This window comes from Dermacentor variabilis, chromosome 7 (genome assembly GCF_050947875.1).
Source record: "Dermacentor variabilis isolate Ectoservices chromosome 7, ASM5094787v1, whole genome shotgun sequence".
Lineage (NCBI taxonomy): Eukaryota > Metazoa > Arthropoda > Arachnida > Ixodida > Ixodidae > Dermacentor > Dermacentor variabilis.
The window spans coordinates 155,420,843-155,442,335 of record NC_134574.1 but is presented as its reverse complement, the minus strand read 5'-3'; the positions used below and the strand labels follow the sequence as shown (position 1 = coordinate 155,442,335).

The following is a 21,493-nucleotide window of genomic DNA, read 5'->3' as shown; positions in this document are numbered from 1 at the left end:
CGCCGCAACGAATCTGGTCACTAAAGGCGATGCGGACTGTGATACAATTGTGTGCGAGCCAAATTTGCACCGATGCCACGGGAACTATACAGACGGAGGAAACGTATGTATGCTCGTTAGTTGGCTCTAAATAGACGCATTTCATTCCGTGAGCCCTGTTACAATACAGCCTGAGGCAACAGACAATGGCCCAACGAAAATGTCGTCGCATACAGATGGCAAAATCTGCTGATTAGATATCGCTTCTTTTTGCGTACATTGCCGATATACTCTTGAGGTGGAACTCAAGCAACGATATAAACCGCAACGTAAACCCGTGAACTGCTTGATTTTACGCGATACGTCTGTGCTGCTTTCGTCCCTTAGCTGTTCCCATTCTGGAAATGCTAAGGGCACAAAGCCGCGAAAAGGTAAGAGGGCCCTGTCAGCGAGGCAAATAAATAATGCATGAAGACTCGATTCTGATGCAGCTCTTCAGTGACGGTCCCTCAGTTACCGCGAAGTTCGCATGTGCGGCGGGCGGTACATTGCCCTCCGCTATACAAGCACCTGCAGCCCGAAAACGTCATCGGGAAACGACTTCTGACGGCCCTCCTGTCCGTCATAAAACATTATAAAAAAGGGCTCGCAGCGCTTTTAACGCGATAGCGTTAAGGAGCTCGTGTCGCAGAAAAGCCGGTGTCGTCGGCGTCGGTGTCGGCGTCCGCGGCGTTGGCCGTGAGCGATAAATCACGGCAGGCACTTCATAAATAAAAAGCAACTTCCAAGATGGGCTGGGTGGGAATCGAACCAGGGTCTCCGGAGTGCGAGACGGAGACGTTACCACTGAGCCACGAGTTCGATGCGTCAAAGCGGTACAAAAGCGCCTCTAGTGAACGCGGTGTTGCCTTAGAAACGAGCTGTTTCTAAGGCTCAGGCGTGCGTCACTTGCTCAGGCGCACATTTCGTTGTCGCGCCGAACGCTGCGTTGCTCGACGCTCACCGCGTCCGATGCGGGGCGCGTAGTCGCTGCGCCGTAGCCCATTGTCTTACACCCCTTGGCGGGTCGACGGGAACGCTGTCGCGTTCCACTCTTGAAGGCGAAGCTTAAGCGTCCTCCAATTTTTTTTTTTTAGCGATATGCTCAGACTGGTTCGCCCACGCGCATTCGCTTTAAGCTACTTCGTCAAACGAGGAGCTCGTTTGTTAAACTGCGGTCTGCGTCTCTTCACGTTCGCCGCCGACAGTGAGGCGCGGAAACTGCCGTGACGGGCGTCGCGGCGCGACACTTGGGGCTGACCGGCATTGTCACTTTCGATTTCCTGGGTCAAATTGGCCGGTCTCGATCGTGTTTTTAAAGACAGCGTACCAGCGGACGGAAGACTGAAAGAAAAGACGCGCGCGGGCGCTTGTACGATGAATCACCGATCATTTGGGTCACACGTACCGCTGAGATTTTTTTTTTTTATTTATACCCGAGAGAAATTTGCAGCGTGATGCTTCTAGAAACGGTTGTTAAATCTTCGGACGATGGATTTCAGCCCTCGCGATAGTATGGATTATCTGAATAGTTCGGTTAAATAGTTAGTCGAGTCTTTTGATAATTCCTCCCCTCGAGGAATCTTTTTCTTTCCTAAAAGCAAAATTATTTGCTGTCCTCATTGCTTACCGATGCAGTGTTCTATCAAATTCCGCATGGACAATATTTTTTTACTTGGCCTCATTAGGACAAAAAATAGTGTCAAAAATGCAATAAATCGTATATTTTCTCTAGTTTCACATTTTTTTCAACATTTGAAGAATATATTGCCCATAACCCGTTTAATACCAAAATATACTTGCTTGAAAATCACACAAATATTTAGATTAGTCAGGGACAGTACGAGTTTCTTTAATAACAAATCGTGAACATTGAAGATTTTCTTTGTTTTTTGAGAATATGTAACAGGCATTGGAACACAAAAAAAATTGGGCAATTCTTGTAATCGGACGTCTAAACAGAACCTCTATGAAGGCGCAGGAAAAGTTGCGAGGCTTAACATACAAATATATTTTAAAATAAATTTGTGTATTATGCACAGTTTAATAAAAGCGAGCGAAATTTGATAGAGCACCACGGCACGGGAAAAATTTTTTTCTTCAGAAATGTCTGGCCACAATGCTCCATGTGGCACAGCCAACAGTCACAAATTTTATCAGCTAAATCTGCAGTGATCGAACGCCACGTCTGGAACACTTGGCACGGAATGCTCCAGTATTTATCTTGTGAACGTCACTATGCGCACGAAGAGGTTGTTAAGCAAACACGAAATTGTCTTCACTTTATCAGAACTTAATTTTCATGCACATGTAAGACGCCTGAGTTGACGAAACGTTAGCAACGGCAGCCATTTTATTTATAGCGCACAGGTCATTGCTACCGTAACTTCTCGCTCGCAGATGACCTTCCAGACTGAAGTGACTAGCGCAAGAGTGGACACGGGACACTAAAAAGGCGACAAGGACAAGCGAACACTTACAAGTGGTGTTTACTACAAAAAGGCATGTATCTATATACTCTCGTGCACTTGATTATAATCAGTCACAATCGTGCAAGACAGCATGGTCATCATAAATAAACAAGGGCGCACCATGGCCGCGCCCATGCCTCCCACGGCGTCCCACATGCAGACCCCAGGAATGCAAATTCTTTAGCAGTCAATGCTAGGGACGGTTTGCTTACGCAGTTGCCTTCTGCGATGGCCGCTGCCTCAATGATGAGTCTAGTGTTTTCTTGCCCGTTGCTTGCTATTATTTCTGTTTTTTCAAGGAAGGGATGATATTTGCATTGGGAGCAATGGATCCCAAGGAAACCCTCTCTCCTTTTTTGAACTTTCTGATTATGTTCCTGTAGTCATACGTTTAGGCACCCTCCCGTTTGTTCCACGTCAGCATGGAATACCAGCTAGCGCGGTCTCACACCCTGCCACACGACCTTCTAGAAACGCTTCTTATTTTCTTTGAGGTGTATATACCGTGTTTGCCGTCGGTAAGCTGTCGCCGGTAGGACGACCACGTTGAGGCCTCCATCGCTCAGAGCCTGGAGTTCCTCGGCCGTGCCGTTCAGAGCGTCCGAAGATCTGGAACCAACAGTCCTCCCATGTCTGAGCTATGTATACCAAAAGTGCAGGACTCAATGCAAGTGTGGGACACGCGATGACTATCGTCCTCAGTGCCGCAAAAATAAGTAGAATGATCACATATATATATACCCGCTGCTTTCACTAACGTCAAATTGGCACTTTCTTTACCGTTACTTTCGATTCAACGCGGTAAATCGCGCTCTCTCTCTCTTTCACTCACTCACTAACTCATTCACACACACAAACACACACACACACACACACACACACACACACACACACACACACACACACACACACACACACACACACACACACACGCAAGGAATAAAAATTTCCCACTGAAACGTTCCGTATACACTCCAATGATTCCGTACATTTTCTAAATTTCTCCCGTATGATTCTTACGGAATCTGCATAAGGAATCTGCATCAGCTTAAGGAACGTTCCGTTAGGACTTAAAAAAAAACATATTGGGTGTGTCTCGCTATGTTGGAGGGCCCGTTACGCAATTTCCAAATCTTCACTATCTTTTCTTTTTTTCTCTCGGTTATATAAGCATTCATGTGGGACAAAATAGGCCAAAGCAAAGCGAGTACGTTACGGCTTCTGCACGCCGACGAATCAAACGCGCCCGTCTAACGTCGACGTAAGCGGCACAGAGCGAACTATAGTTTAGCTCCAAGTCTCGAGAATCTGCAAAGGAGGACGGCCTACCTCTTCATGCCGCAACGCCTGGGGTGCGAAGACGGGCAGTGAGAGGCCCTCATTGCGGTGGTAATTTAGACGCTCATCAACTGCCGACCTTTGGTCGCGGACGAGGGGGGGGGGGAGGGGGGGACACTGTCGGCGCACCTCTGATTTTCACAGCCGTCCGAGATATCGCTTCGCTATCAGCGAGGCGAGTCGCTGCAGCCGACATTTTCGGCTGCTCGGAGCACGCCAGACTGCAGTGCCCGTCGCAAGGCGTCTTCGCCGGCCGCTCCGGCCGACAACTCATAATAACAATATTTGGGGTTTTACGTGCCAAAACCACTTTCTGATTATGAGGCACGCCGTAGTGGAGGACTCCGGAAATTTGGACCACCTGGGGTTCTTTAACGTGCGCCTAAATCTAAGCACACGGGTGTTTTCGCATTTCGCCCGGCATCGAAATGCGGCCGCCGTGGCCGGGATTCGATCCCGCGACCGGCCGACAACTCAAGAGGGGCGGGACTCGTGGTCTTTATAAGGTCAAGCCGCGAGCAGGTATATGCCGCTTGTGCCGCGAGCAGCAAGGGCTATGGCGTCTTACAATAATACAGGGTGCACTGTATACAGCGCGTGCGAGGCTTGACTCCGTCAGAGTACCTGTCCGAAAATTGTGAGCACGAACAAAAATATGCAGAGCTCGCACAATGTGAGAATCAACATTAGGCGAAGCATTTTGCAGGTAGATGGCTACCTAAGACGGTGAGACGTGTACGCGCATACATTTCTGTTCGGGACACTGCGCAGTGCCCAGCCGTTGCAAGTGGTAAACAACAACAACAACAACAACAATAATAATAATAATAATAATAATAATAATAATAATAATAATAATAATAATAATAATAATAATAATAATCAGTATTAGGCAAGTCTGTGTGACGCGATCGTGTTCGTGACGACAACGGCAAGCCAGCGGCAGGACGACGACGATGGCTTGGCGGCGACGATGATGATATAGCATGACGACGTCAGCGATGGCATGGTGTATCATTGGATCGTATTTGCACGTGAATAGCGCGACCAAGAATATATAGCGAGGAAGGGGTGGGGGGGGGGGGGGGGGGCTTTCGGTCTCTCAGACGAAGAAAAAAAAAAGTGTACGATTATAACGCGCAGTGACGCTGCAAAGAAACAGAAAACGACACATAAAAGCGGTTGCCCGCAGGGCTTTGAATTAATCGTCACTGCCAACTGCCGTCGCAAAACAAAGTGAAAAGACAACGTGCTGACGTCTTTGCCACTGTCGGCGAGAACGGCGTCATGCTCCCAGAACCCCCCACCCTCCTCCACGCCAAGGAGAGAGAGAGAGAGAGTAAAACATCTGTATTAATAATATTCGAATGGCGAGAGCAGTGTGGGAGGAACCCTCAGTCCAGGGAAACAACAATTCAGAAGTGCCCTCGACGCAATGGAACGCGGCGAAAAAAGGTGCGCGGTGATACACCCGCGCGATCTTCGAAGACCGCTCGCTTGATGAGCACCTGCACAACAGCGCCGTTCGTTGTGCTCAGCGTTGCAATTAATATGCCTAAACCACATTTGTGCAGCACTGACAACGTTCTAAACCTGAAGAAAAAAGAAGAAACAGCGCGAAATGCATAGCGGCGACTCCCAGCTCGCCGTTCTATGGGGCAAGGCGAAGTGTCAGCGGGCACGGAGAGCATATGGCGAACAACTATCAACGTTAAATTATTTACTGCCTCAAAAGTGAACAAGGGTGCAAGGGTGTAAGTTGTAGATCGATTTACACCTTTTTTGCGTGCAAGTTATTTTAGATGAAAAAGAAGAAAAAAACGACAAGAAAGAAACGCGTTATGCTTGTGTGACGAACCTGAAGATAACGCGAGGCGCGTTCTGGGGACAGACATTTCGAAGGAAATATTGCGTTATATTGGTGCACATATTTAATTCTATGAAGAAACGTTACAGCTGTTTCCAACACGCCTCGGTTGGATCGCCACTGCACATCTTATAACACATTCGCATGGAGTTCCTGCGTGGCTTCCCGTTTATCTCAGGTGGATGAAAACATTTCCCTTCAACAAAATCGGTCTGCCATTCCCGCGTTCCATTCCCGCGTCCACAGCCTAATACGGCGGCTGGAGCGCATGTACACGGCCTCGAATTTATTTTTCAAGCGCATTGTTGCTGCGCGACGTGACGTAAGAAGGAGGTGGAAAGCGCGAGGAGGAATGATGTCGCTGCAGGCGGACCGAACCTTGCAAAAGGTCCCCGGCAACTGCTCCGCCTGTACGCCACATACTGACCGTAATATACGGTACGAAACTCTTCGCAGTCAAGCTGACAGCACAAGGTATCCAAAAAACAAAGTGACACGCAGCCAACTGGGCTGCCCGTTTTCTCTAACCAAGCTAGTTGCCGTGAGAGAAAGTATGCACGCCTGTGCGACCGGAATGCTAGACCGCAAAGCCGACTTTTCCTTTTTTTTTCCCCCTAAAGTGTTAGAAACGTTCCGCAAAAAAAAAAAAATCACATTCAATTCAAATAATACTACAGTTGAATGCATGTTAAAGTGAAAGCCATGGACCTCACTCATAGATGGAGCATGAGGCTTAACGTTAACAAATGTAGACGCGTGACAGTTGCACTCTTATCGGGCCACACTAATTCCTTTCACGTATAATCTGAACGATGCGCTTTCTATTGTACCCAATTATAGTACCCTGGTGTCCATATTACCCACAGTTTTTCTTGGAACAAACATGTGTGGATTACTAAGAATCCTAATTCCTTGCTTCGTATTCTACGCGGTTATTTCTCTTCTGCCGCCGTTAACGCCAAGCTTGAGCTTAATAAAGCACATTCGGAACATCTGGTTTCAACACGACGAAGCTCCTGCGCATAGCAGTAGTCAACCTCGAGCGCGGCTCCACAAGCTATTTCCTGGACGATGGATTGGCCGGCACGGTTCTGTACCCTGGCCTGCAAGGTCGCCGGACATGACACCGCTGGACTCCTTGTGGGGCTACGTGGAAGGTTGCGTGTATAGCAGCGAAACTACCACACCGGACACCTTAGAGGCAAAAATAAGCAGAGTCTGCCGCGAGATTCCAACGTCATTGGTCAAAGCTGCAGCGGCACAAGCGTTGGAAAGAAGAAAGTACTGTACTGCCTCAGACGGTGACCTGTTTGCGCACGTGCTATGAGTGGCATTGGAAAATAACCGCTCAAAACTGGCGCAAAACGTGACTGTTTAACGCAGCTTCATGATGTCACCCTATATCTTTACATCAAAAAAGCTTGCGACAACGATATGACTAGGTGAAAAACTGCTTTGTTTTACCTCTTTCCCGGAGTTCAAGAGACAGAAAGGGTAAATGGATAAACCAGTTGCATCTTTGAATGTTTCTTTATGGGCTGCTGAGACGCCTTACTTGCTTTTGGTTTATTTTTTATTGAAATAGACTCCGCAGTAGCTCTTGCCTGTTCTTCCTAGAGCCCCCTTCTTTCTTTTTTCGTGCTCCTTCGCGCACTTTCTTTCAACACTGGTTGAATTTTTTTTTTGTAGCTATGTTCCATGATACGCGAAGGTTAAAGCTATCCCGAGTACCTCATGATCGAGCACAACATTCTTGTGTTCGCAGATGCTTATCGCACACGCTAGTTAGGTCCCGAAACCTCTCGAGCCATTCTACATGGCGAAGCCTTCTACGATGCGGCGATATACGAATGCAGCCGTATATCTTCCAAAGGTTGCTTGGAGGTCGCATGAGTAGCGGCGCGCGAGGGCGCACCTATGGCAGATTTCGCAAATTTCGCGGGCTTTTGTTTTTTTTTTCTTGAAGAAAGCAACCAGACACACTTAAGCACGAAATAAACGTTTAATTCGGAGGTTATTCAAGGTGTTCTACAACTTTGTCGTTGACATGTTTGCGATTCAAGCAATAGTTAAAAAGTGCAATAATTCAAAATCAAAAAACTAATTAATATACTTAGTGATAAAAAGATAGTGGTCGTAAGTAAACACGACCGCCGCTACTATGCAGTCGGTACGATTTCTCTAGAGCTCTAGGATTTTTCTAAAAATCTTGGTCCAACCTAACTGGGACACCCAGTATACAGCGAAGCTCTGTGTGAGTGCTTAAAGGGTCGAAACAGAGTTTTCGCTTGTGAAACCAAACAATAAACTGTTCGAATACACACGCACAAATAGGGTAACTAAAGAAAACGAAAGCCAGACGTCGAACAACACTTAACGCCACCTGCTGTAACAGGGCGCAGACTGAGAAAGGAGGAGACAAACACTCCTTTGAGCACGCGCTCTCACTTAGGCTTGGTACCGTGCTGACTGCCGAGAACTCGGACTAAACGCCAGCATAGACTAAAGGCCGGCTGTCGTTCTAAAACGAAAATTACACTTGTCGAAACGTTGGCTCCTGCTTCCACCTTGTTCTCGTTTTGCTCATCGTCTTGAATTTCCATCTCCCGCCTTCTCCGTGTTTTCCCTGGATGGCTTTAAAAGGGCCTATGAATGAATGAATGAATGAATGAATGAATGAATGAATGAATGTGTGATGTTTAGTGGCGCAAGGGCCAAGTATGGCCAAAGAGCGCCATGCCAGTGTTAGTGATCGCGCAGTGGAATGACGCGTTCTATGAAGTTGGCGTGACGGGGCTGTAAAGGGGCCTAAAAATAGTAGCTAGAAAGTGCGTAAAATCTACGTGTAATAAGATTATGGCGATGGCTATCCTCATCCGTGCGGCACGTCAGAACATGGCGCATAGGTATAACGAAGCATTTAGAAATTGTCGTCCGAGTATACGAGCGAGATATGGAAACAGGCCTCACAGAGTACGAGTTACAAAGACGGGAAGACGGCCGGGCGGATACTGACATAGTGCGCATACTGGGTGTCGCAGGTCGCGCATCCTGCAATGGTTAAACGATTGAATGAACTTGACCTTCGGCTCCGCTCGGACCGCGAGCGTTCGTGCGACGCCGGCTCCTGCCCGAGTTTTAGGAGCTCCGAATGGAGGAACACTGCTCAAACCATAGCGCGTTTCATATCTACATGCGTCTTGGCACCTTCGGAGTTTGTGGATGTATGGCTGCTTGTGTGGCTCCGCGCATATCGTGGGGCAGCTCGGCGAGTTCCGCATTCCTCTTCACACTTCATACGTGATTGCTTCTTCCACTTGTGCACTGCTTTGAATTACACGCGGAGCGCCCGCAGCAGCATGCGGAATCCGAGTGTGCCTTGCATCTCTAAAACCGACGTTCCGCACGCTATATCCTTCTAGAAGCAAGTCTACATTGCTTACTTGTTTCAACGCAACTCACAGCAATCGCATCCAATGGAAGCTAGCATTACACTGATAAGGTTACAGTACGAAGTGAGATGGCAGGGAACACGGTCGAGTCAAGCACACTTCTTTCAGCTGAGCACGCCTAATGAGGCCTTCCCTATTGAACTTTGACTTCTGCGAATATTCAGATACGTGTGAATGGAAATGGCAGTGAGTGATCTATCAGTGATATGGCTGCATTCCAGTAGGCATCCAATCATTTAGAGTGAACTTAAATGATGACATTCAACGTCTAGAAACAACAAAAGGAACGGGGTGCCACAGTGTAAGGTTCTGGAATAATATCGGCAGTCTGGATTCCTTGCATCTTGACGCACAACAGTAAGCGTCATCTGTCTTGCCCGCATTTCCCGTCGAGAATGCTACGTCACGCGGATAACGCGCATGCCGTTCATGACATGGGGAGCACCGGGCTCGCAGCGTTAATGAAAGGAAATGCGGGCAAGACAGATGACGATTATTGTTTGGGGAGAAAATACGACCCAAAGGGTTGTAAACCTTTTCGTTAGAGTGTAGCGCGCGCGTCACTGCCCACGTCACGTCACCGCCTCCGTCACTGTCGCCCACGTGACACTTGCTCTTCGGATTTCATCGGTGCCGTGTCTACTGCGATCCCCTCCGAAGCGTCTACCTCAGCGGCAGCTGTGAAACGTGGACGCCCACCGGAGCATGCCTCAGAAGATGAAGCAAGGGAACACAAAAGAAGACGATATAGTCACGACAGACCTACCGTCAGGCATAAAATATTCATCGTTCTGCAGCAAAATGGTCCGAATGTTTCCAGCCTGTGGCCAACGTATACGCAAACACACACGCACCGATTTAGTGGAAAGAACTTTAATGCAAGTCGAGAACACCAATCGAAAACGTTTCACATAAGCGATTACAAGGCTTTCGTATTCCCACACCTGAGCAGTCTTAAGCGTCTCTGCTGATTTTTTTTTTTTTTTGAGACAATCTTTGAAGGCCGCAGCATGCACTTGCAGCGCGACTCGAGCCTGGAGCTGGGGCACATCTTCTGTCCGTGGAACCACCTGCGCGCTGTAGGACACGAAAACACTGCCGACGTCTCCGACGTCCACATGCATCACTGAAACCTTGTGAGTAGCTTTATGTTGTATGCGTGTGTTTGCGCATGTGTGTTGTGTGCTGCTTGCGTGATCACTGTGTTTACCATAGCAATCACCCAGCACCTCGAGTAGCATGTGAGGCGATCAACCATATTAGCATTTCCAACTTATCATATCTCTCTCTCTCTCTCTCTCTCTCTCTCTCTCTGAGCCTTTCTTTTAGTTTTTCTCGTTCTGACGCTACCTGAATGTGGATACCACTGGAAAACTGGCCCGTGACTTCGTTCTTTGTAGAATGACACTCCAGCCTCTAGGCCACATCGTTCTCCTTCATTTCCAGAGACACAACAAGCACGTTCAGATATATGCGTGGGAAAGCGGCAGCGATTTGCGAAATCGTTTTTTCTTTTTTTGTTAGTCAAACACTATTGCATACTGCAGCTGCTACTTTCAAGAATCGTCGGCCGCGGTGGAGATGCACAAAAGGCGGCAGGTCTGCACCAGCTTCGTGAAAGCCAAAAAGGAAACTACCGATAGCCGGATCATCGTTGGACTGTGAAAAATCCCTTAATTGGTAGTCTCTGCCACATCTCCGCACGACAACTGTGGCAACGTCACATAACCATGTCTCAGAGTACAAGTGGACATAAATGTACCGTTCTGGCTTGAGGACGAAAATGGGCAGTGTCTGCGAGACGCTCTTAACCAAGCAGTTAAGCGCACTCGCGGATTTGTCACAGGCAAGCTCACGGAACACTTCATCTATTCACACGTGGTATGTTTTCTTGAACCCAACTCATTTCTCTCTACTTGTCAACATTGTTTTAGAAAATACTTTTCTTGTGAAACTAATCTTTTCTTATTTACAAACGACTCATTTCACGCTCTTGATAACGGTTTTGCTGCCGACTACATTTTTCTAGAATTTGCTAAGGCATTTGATTCAGTCTTACATCAGCTACTCTTCCTAAACTTGATAGGTTGAACATCGATGCCAATGACTTAGGTTGGATTAAATGCTTTCTTTCTAACTGCTTTCAATATGTTTCAGCAAATGGTCATGATTCTCCTTTCATTCCTGTAACCTTGCGGTTGCCTCAGGGGTCGGTTTTAGAACCGCTACTCCTTCTGATATACGTCAACGACCTTCCTATACAAATTTCGTCTTCTACAAAATTATTTGCTGATGATTGTGTAATATACCGCATAAATTCTAACCCCTGTTACCGTGCTGCTTTACAGACTGACCTTGATAGTATTTCCCGCTGGTGTTCCCATTGGCTAGTGAAACTTAATATTAACACGACTTGTGTAAAAGCATGCACGTTTTCCAGCTGCCTTACTCAGCTAATCTTGCTGATCCCACTCTTAATAACGCACCCGTAACCGCCGCCACTTCTTACAAATATATTGGCGTCAATATAGCCCAGAATATATCGTGCACTTTCCATGTGAACTATATTATCAACAACGCTAATCGCATGATAGTTTTTTTTTTTTTTTTGCGTCGGAACTTCACACGCGCCACTACTGCCGTGAAGCTCCAACTTTATAAGGCCTTGGCCAGAGCCAATCTTGAGTACGCCTGCTCAATTTGGGATACTCAATTTCGGATGCTCAATTTGGGTCAGGTTACACTAACGAACCTTATAGAGCTCGCCCAGAATAGCAGCACTCGGTTTACTCTTTCTATCTATAGTCGATATTCTAGTGTCTCCTCAATGAAACTAGCTCTTGACCCACCAGACCTCGCTTGGCGCCCAAAGTGCCCTCGACTGTGCCTCTTTCATAAAATATTTCACTTCCATCACCCACTTAGGGAAGAATTGCTCTGTCGGCCAAAGTACGTATCACCTCGCATTGATCATTCCCCAAAAGTTGGCGCACTGCTTTTTCATACCAAGAACATCGGAAGACTGGAACCACCTCCCTGCCTCCATCACTGTCATCTCTAACTCCCCGACTTATCCAAGAAGACCGCCATTCACACACACACACACACACACACACACACACACACACACACACACACACACACACACACACACACACACACACACACACACACACACACACACACACACACACACACATAAATGTACCGTTCTGGCTTGAGGACGAAAATGGGCAGTATCTGCGAGACGCTCTTAACCGAGCAGTTAAGCGTACTCGCAGATTTGTCATAGGCAAGTTCACGGAACACTTCATCTATTCACACGTGGTATGTTTTCTTGAACCCAACTCATTTCTCTCTACTTGTCAACATTGTTTTAGAAAATACTTTTCTTGTGAAGCGAATCTTTTCTTATTTACAAACGACTCATTTCACGCTCTTGATAACGGTTTTGTTGCCGACAGCATTTTTCTAGATTTTGCTAAGGCATTTGATTCAGTCTTACATCAGCTACTCTTCCTAAACTTGATAGGTTGAACATCGATGCCAATGACTTAGGTTGGATTAAATGCTTTCTTTCTAACTGCTTTCAATATGTTTCGGCAAATGGTCATGATTCTTCTGTCATTCCTGTAACCTTGCGGTTGCCTCAGGGGTCGGTTTTAGAACCGCTACTCCTTCTGATATACGTCAACGACCTTCCTATACAAATTTCGTCTTCTACAAAATTATTTACTGATGATTGTGTCACACACACACACACACACACACACACACACACACACACACACACACACACACACACACACACACACACACACACACACACACACACACACACACACACACACACACACACACACACACACACACACACACACACACACACACACACACACACACAAACACACACCTGTCCTTGATGCAAATCTATTATTTTGCAAACTTCGTGCTTCTATCTTTTTTTAGACTTATCGAATTTTTAAAATTTCCTTTAATCGATTCAGGCCCTAAATCGAAATTACGCTTCCAACAGTCACTAGAATTTAACTTTATCTCTCAGATGCAATAAATTTCATTAAAATCGGTCCAGGGGTTATCCCAGAAAAGCGTTTCCGCGTTTTACATGTACTCGAATAGGCCGCATCGAAGTTGGGGCCCGAGCTGAAGATTCCCCCTTTTAATGTAAAATTCCGCGCACATTTGCATGCGTGGAGAGCACGTCCTCAACGCGAGCTCGTTCGTACGCATGTATTATTTACGTCGTTAGCAGTTCGCCGAACTCGCTGCCGGTCATGAGCTGCACGTTTCACCTGCGTACAGCTATTTTCCTGCCACGAGCTTCCTCGATCGCTACATTGTCTCGGCGACAGGCCTGATCGATAGGTACCGATAACCTAAGCTATACAAGGAACAACGACAGCTATGGTCAGAGCTCTAGGGTTCGTGCGGTTCACACGCGATCTCTCGTTTCAGTTTTCAAACGCCCAATTCGTGCCGTAAACATTTTTGCAAGTACATGACGAGTGACATAAACGTGTGCGGTATGAAAGGGGGTGCGTATCCTTTCCGCACCAACCAGCCCAGTTAACAGCAAACTCTTCCAGCGTCTGTCCTTTTTACTTTGTCCTGTCTGAAGCGCTGTTCGATAACCTTCTAAGAATCCTCCAACCAACCCGATTCAGCACACTCTTGTGGTATGAAAGCGTTTTCACCTGTCCTTTTCTATTCGAGGCTCGCCGGTCGGCTGGTATATACGGATGATACGTGATACATGGCCGATAAGAAAGTCGGTACAGACTTCCTGCAGAATCTAGGTATCTGCTATTTTAGTGCGTCCCTACAGGATGCGTGACATCTCGAAACTCGCGTGTATATACTCTTGCCTCTTATTCCGACACGGTGCTCATCAAGAAACGTATAAATCTGGATTGGTTTCAAGCCCCTTACCCGTCTTTCAACTGAGCTCGCACGGGGACTCTAGTAGTCATTACACTAGAGAGAGAGAGAGAGATTAGATGCGGAAGGCAGGGAGGTTACTATATAGTAGTCAATACACTAGAGAGAGATAGAGAGCGAGATTAGATGCAGAAGGCAGGGAGGTTACTATAGTAGTCATTACACTAGAGAGAGAGAGAGAGAGATCATATGCGGAAGACAGGGAGGTTAGGGAAACATAATGCAATCACCTTGCAGAAAACTGACTAGTCAACGCAAGCCGCTGCACGTACTCCGCTCTGCGACGCCTTGCACTTAATAATGACGTCATACTTCACGGCGTAAAAGTGTGAGACGTATTGCTACATAAAATTACTGCCCCAATAAGCGTAGTTATCGCTTATATGTTCGGGCTTAAACAAATGTTCGGCAATTTTGAACAGTAAGTTCCCAAATGGGACACCGGTCGAATAGCGAAGAATATTTGACTTGTGTTCAAAATATCGAATATCGATCCTCACGCCTAATAGATCGTGACACGCAGATATTTACGTCTCAGCTTAGGAAGTCGCACCAGCGCTGCGAATGTGTAACAATGCGAAAATATATGCTTTCGTTGCACTCATACCCTCAGCATTTTTTTATGTACTTGATTTCATACACCAATTTGATCACCGGGTGGCAATAACGGAAATCGTGTCCTGTGACAGTGAAAGCGCATGTTGCAAAAAAAATTTGCTTGTACGCTGCACGCACTCATCCGCGAACAGCTTGGTAGAAACACCATTTGGAACATCATTTAACGGACGGTTGACGTAAAAAAAAAAAAGGTCACCTCAACCCGCACCCCAATGGTACACAAGAAAACACATAAAGTGCAATTGTTGACTATTCGTTAGCTGTCGCCAGTCTTTACATGCTGCTGATCTTGAGGGAGATACGTTTTAACCCCTTCTATGATTAGATGCGGTACACCTACAGCTCCTAATTGCAATCTCTTGTCATGCAGAATTCTGCCGAACGCTTTTCAGAATTGCGGCAATAATAAATGAATTTTCCTGACAATTCAAGAACATAATAATAGCGAGTCGTCAAGCAAGTTGGGTAACACTTGAAAACCTTCTCTAAAGCCGCGCTGATAATGAACCAAAATATTGCGTTCGCACAGATATACACGCTTAAAGATTTGAACAACGTACATGTCCTAGCACTTTACATGCTGGTGATCTAAGTGAGGCTGTCGTTTGACGGGGATATTAGGGCTGTCGTTTATACACTAGTGTGCACGGCGTAATTTTATCCCCAAAATCGGTAACGTTCTAATGGCCAATGAGAAACTAAAGTTTGTCGGCAATTCGGATATAAATACAAAAAAGAAAACAGTTTTGTCACCGTATAAGGCCCAACAGATTATTTATCATTCAGTTTAATTAACATTCCTTCTAATGTTTCTCTGTAGATCGTAAGTTTATGATTCGGAAGCCTGAGACAAACTGCAAGACCCGTAGTAATCCGTTTTTGAATTGACGTTCTGCAAATATTGCTTAAACACTGTTGGGATGCGAAAATAATCGATAATATGGGTTGATTATGCTACCTACGATGCTTGTCGTTTTTGTACTCGGCTTGACTAATATGCGCCCGTTCACCAGATATTAGAAACTGCCCGAGAAGACTCTCAGAAAAAAAAAAGCCCAGTTCTAGTTTCTCGACTTAAGAAGTACGAAATTTACCAGTTGCGCGAACCTATATAGGGGCCCTCTTTTCGATGCTGCTTCCTCAATCTAGTCAACTCTTAGTTGAAATATAACATATATGCTTATCTATCGATTTGGGCTTTCGATAGTGAGCTTTCTTTGAGGAACAAAATTATCGACGATGTCGCAGTATAGAGCCATAAGTCGGCAAGATAAGCGAACACTCGCTCGCTAATATTGCTTTTTTTTTTTTTTCAAGATACGCACTCACTCGCCCTCTCATGTCCGCTCGCTCATCGGCACTCCCTCACGCTCACACCGCAACGCCTGCACACTGGCATTCACTGGCGTTCGCACTCCCGTCGCTCGCAGTTGCCGACAGTCACCCATGTTCGCGCTCGTACACCCACGCGCGAGCACTCAACCCCGTCCGTATGCACTCACGTCGCGCCCATGTCGGCTCATGTGCTTACAGATTCGCAGACAACGTGTCGACTCGGGGAATGCCAGCGCGCAGCGACCAAAGAATGCTCGGCTCACGACTGGACCTGGACCACGGCATCACGTGGTGCCCCGCGCACAACGGACTCGACGGGAACGAAAGGGCAGATCGCGTAGCTCGAGGAAGCAACGACCGAGCAGCGGCCAGGACCCTATAGAGGAACCACCGTACGCAGTGCGCGACACATTAGAGAAACAGAGGAGGGCGAGACGGGACCTATACGACCCTCCGCACTCCAAACTAAGTAGAAGACAAGCCCAAGAATGGCGTCGCATACAAACCAATTCGTACCCACACCTAAACCTCTGACACAAGAAGCATCCGACGTATTACGCGTACACCTGCCTGTGGTGCGGAGCAAAACCCACGCTGGCCCACATAACGTGGGAATGTACGGCTAGGCCAAGCAACGTCAACTCGCCTTTTCTAAGCGTAGCGGACTTCGTACGGCAGTGGGAGGGCGCTACTCACGCAAGCGAGCATCAGGGGAGCCAATTGGTCCTCCTGGATCAAGCACAGCGAGCCGCAAGAGCCAGTGGAGCCCTGGACTGAGGGCCCCACCCAGACCTGCCATAACTCCGATTAACTGATCAATAAAGCTCTCTCTCTCTTTGTACTCACACTCACGAATCACGGCCGTGAAACGAGTGCGAGTGAGATATACACGAACGAGGTGTGCGTACTCACGGATGTGCCGACCTACGAATTCAAGAATGTATATTCGTTTTGAAGAAGCACAAACTCGCACGGTTTGGGCAGAAAGCTCACGGTCTCTCCATTCGCGCTGGCGCGTTGACTGTACTCGACGGTCGCCATTCGTGCTAACGTGGAAGACGCCGCTTCGGGCGCTTTATTAGCCGCGAGACGCCCTGGCAAACAATGCGCCCGTCGTCGTCAAAGGCAGGTTCGGCGCACGCGTGCTTGCTGCGTCACTAACCAGAAGAGTAAACGGATCCTGCCAGGCGCACCTGACGGTTAGCAGCAGAGGTAGAAGACCGATCAATTAAGGGAACACGAGGCATCCGCCCAATCGTAGCAATTGATATAAAGAAAACCCATACGGGTTCCTCGAAAGAAAAAACAAGCCTCGCAGTTGAAGAAAAATTCCTCCTGGTCCGGCACTTGAACCCGGGACCATCGCCTTTCCGGGGCAGCCGCTCTACCATCTGAGCTAACCAGGCGGCTAGCAGACGACAGCGCGAAGTCGAATTTGTCAACAAATCGAAGCAAAGGCAAGAAGAGTTTGACGTAAACGTTCTGCGGAAACCCGCAAGGTGGAGAGGAGTAATTAAGGGAAAATGAGACATCCACCCAATCGTAGTAATTGCTGCAAAGGAAGCCCATATTCATACCGTGTCATTTTCCCTTAATTAATTACCTATCTCCACCTTGCGGGTATTCGTATTAGAAATTGCCAATATTCGCACACTCCTACTACTTTCGACTAACCAATTCGACATGCAGGGACTTAAATATTGCTGGCGGTTTGACAAGACTCCGAACAATACGCACTTTGTATTATTCGCGTAGAATTGTCCGTCTTTTTCAAAGCTTCGCGCGTGATAAATGGGGCACAGCGCACACACACAGGTTTGCTGGAGTTTCCATCAGGCGCGCATTTTAAGTTTGTGTTTAGAGAGAGATAAAGAGAAAGCAAGGACAGGAAAGGAAGGGAGGTCAACCAGAAGAGCACCCGGTTTGCTACCCTACACTGGGGGGTGGGGGAAAGGGGAATAGAAAGAGGAAAAAAGGGAGAGAGCAGGTCCACATATAAAGTATATCCTGCGAGATGCTGACCACGCCTCGACAACAGCGACGCCGCTTCGTATAGGGATGAAAAGCGGAAGCTTAACGAAAGAATTACACAACGTGCGAGCCGTCCGCCTTTCTCAGGAACGCGCAGCCCTCTCTCCTGGTTTACTGATTGATCACGTGTTGGTCAGAGCATGATGCAGCGTTAAACATGCATCGCTACGTTTAATACTATTCCGTACAAATACCTCTGCCAACAAGGCTTCCTCTTCCACTCGCAAAACGTCGCGTTAACCTGCTCTATCTATCGATGCATCCACGTCAAATACCACGACGCCACGCGAAATTGGATTTAAATTTAAACAGATGGTCTAAACACTCACGTAACTTTGCAATACAATGCAATTGCTCGCGTTATGTGCATCTTCGCAACGCAGTTATTTTAAACGATTCGAGAAAATCTCGCTTCATGTATACTACAGTTGCCCTAGAATCGAGCTGCGGAATTAAGTTCGCCCTGGAGCACCTGATGTTCATTATAAGCCCTGCAATTCAACGCAACACGCTAAAAAGCACGGACGCGTGCTGTTCAAATACAAATAATTTGTTAATAGAAGTTTGCACGACAAAAATCTAACGTGGCGTTTCATGAAAAGTACAAAAAGAAAAGACAGCTTTTCCGATCGCAGAACAGAACGAACGTCCACATTTCTGAGTAGGAAATGTACGGTGTCAGTCGAGGCCATTCCTGCTGTATTGTGACCTTTTTTTCCCCATTTCGCTGATTAGTTAAGCTGTTGCCGTATTTACTTACTGTCCGTCTATCCACTTGATACAAAATGCCGCTACAACGCACCTAAATAGTATAAAACACACCTTCTTTAAAATACGTATGTGAACTGGACGAATGCGCTTACAGACTCAAAAAGTCAGCGTTGCATCGATTACATCGTGGCATGCTGCACCACAAGTTTGCGAAGCAATCTCTGGCGCTGATTGAAAACATCAGGGCCAGGCGTTTCAATGTGAAATTCCGTCTCAGATTGGAATTGAAGGAAATGAGATATCTGAGGTGCTTACGCGCAAAGTACTGTTATGTACCCTAAAACTGAGAGCTCCGAAGAACCTGCAGCACACAGAGGTCGCCATCCGCGATCAGTTTCGGGTGCTCCATAATGCTCTGCATCAACCATGTAGTCAGTGATCTACTCGCCAGGAGGCTACTCTCCTATGTCGAGTTAGAACTGACTTTCCCACTTCTTACAAAGGCATGGTTACAACACAGGCGGAGTTAAGAGGAAGTTTTAGGTAGGAGCAAACTCCGATGCCGCCTATTCAAATACATGTAAAACGCAGAAATACTTCTATGAAACGACCGCTAGACAAATTTGAATGAAATTTGTTGCGTTTGAGAGAAAAAGTCAAATCCTAGGTACTGTTGCAAACAGAATTTCAGGTAATGCTACAATATTGCCCTGGTTCACATTTGGAAAAACAGCCTGTGCATATCACTCTATCCGTCAGTATAAACTTTATTTTTTATGTCTGTGCCTCATTTAAAAGTATTTGTAACTGCAGGCAAACCTTGTGTTACTGTAACGGCTGCCGCAAAAAAATTTGAGGGAATGTCTATAAATGTATTCGGTTGTTCTTGTCAAGATATCTGTTAGCCTACTTTTACAGTACATATACATTGGCGGGGCTCACTGAAATACTTCTAGAAACTCACGGCTACAAGATGCCCTGATCAAGAATAGCTGCTAGAGTTCTGAATTATCCGTTCAAGACGTCTTTTAGACAACAAAGAGCTGATTTCGTGTTTCGTGGGAGTGCTTGCGACAAAAACAATTTCTTATTTCCCATGTATTCATATAGGAGTCCTCCGAGCTGAAGCTTCCTCCTAATACTGCACGATTAACAACCACGCCTTGTGCCTAATATGGTGAGGTGGGTGATGTCCAACACTACGCCTGGTTGCGCCGGGACTTTGTAGGGAAAAGAAAGGCGTTACTTCGCGGTCTACCCTTCCCCACACGGGCTCTCAAAACGTTCCCAGAAGGCCCCTGGGGAGTAATCAGAAAAGGAGTTCTAGCTGACGAAAGCTACTTGAGGAGCGTTCGGGGCAACACCAGCGTATACGAGATGCCGAAGCGGAACCATTGCCACCCACCGTGGTTGCTCATCAGTGGCTTTGGCGTTGCGCTGCTAAGCACGAGGTCGCGAGAACAAATCTCGGCCGCGGCGGCCGCGTGTCGATGGGGGCGAAATTCAAGAAAGCCCGTGCATTGGGTGCACGCTCGAGAAGGCCAGGTGGTCGAAATTATTTCGGAGCTCCCCCCTCCTGTACGGTGTGCCTATCGTGGCTTTGGCACGTGAAAACCCAGAATTTAGTTATTTCAAAACGACTGCCGACCTGCCAACAAGAGCAGTCCCGCGTAAATCAAGATATTGGAAGACTGACTTAACAGCGGCGCGTCATTCTCTGTCGCCGTACCTTTAAAACACTTTACGGTGCTTCTGCCGCCTTCGCTCACGATCTCTTCGTCTCCTTGTGAACGGCACCGCGATCGCCTTACGTTTTTCATGCCAGAGTCGGACGGCTTCGACGTAACATACCTGCTTTAATAGGTTACGACTGTAAAAGTGAACATATGTATACAGCATACGTATTGTAGCTTCAAAGCCCGCCTTATCTGTCCGAGTGCTACATAAGCGCGTTATCATTTATATGAGAAATTTTATGGCCGTCTTGCCCACACTGCCGCCTTGAGAAACGAATAGCACAACGATCGTAAGCTGAACACGCTTCAAGGACGCAGGTGCTCATGCACCGGACATAAAAGCACGGGACACAAATGTTTTGTCGTAAGTCCGCATGCAATGAAACGTTACCCGTGACATATGGATACCCGTCGCGGCGAATACAGGGCGTTGCTTTTGGGATAAACCGTTAAAAAGATTTTTACAGCGAGCCCGGAACGCCAACATAATCTTAATCCATAAGAAACGGGACGCCAAAGACTTGAAAAATTACAGACCGATCAGCTTACTGTCCGTTGTCTACAAAGTATTTACTAAGGTAATCGCAAATAGAATCAAAAACACCTTAGACTTCTGTCAACCAAAGCACCAGGCAAGAGTTCGCAAAGGCTACACAACAATGCACCATATTCACACTATCAATCAGGTGATAGAGCAATGTGCGGAATATAACAAACCCTTATATATATATATATATATATATATATATATATATAAAGCTTTAATTAATTACGAGAAAGCGTGCGATTCAGTCGAAACCTCCGCGGTCATGCAGGCAATACAGAGTCAGGGTGTAGACGAGCCGTATGTAAAAATAAAGATATCTATAGCGGCTCCACAGCCACCGTGGTCCTCCATAAAGAAAGCGACAAAATCCCAATAAAGGAGGGCGTCAGGCCGGGAGATACGATCTCTCC

At 46.9% G+C, this 21,493-nt stretch overlaps 1 protein-coding gene across 3 annotated transcripts in view; it reads right to left on the bottom strand.

Moving 5' to 3' along the window:
* The window catches only part of LOC142588230 (equilibrative nucleoside transporter 2-like), a 70,048-nt gene that overhangs the window by 25,582 nt on the left and 22,973 nt on the right, over positions 1–21,493 (bottom strand). The window contains exons 1-2 of one of the 3 annotated variants that reach the window (XM_075699785.1): positions 3,819–3,856; positions 2,994–3,098 (exon numbers count right to left, since the gene is read on the bottom strand). The exons of the other annotated variants lie outside the window; for them this stretch is intronic. Of the exons in view, the coding sequence (XP_075555900.1) occupies positions 2,994–3,098; positions 3,819–3,826 (113 nt within the window). The 5' untranslated portion in view covers positions 3,827–3,856. Of the gene's footprint in view, positions 1–2,993; positions 3,099–3,818; positions 3,857–21,493 lie in introns of those variants that run through there. 3 annotated transcript variants of the gene reach the window in all.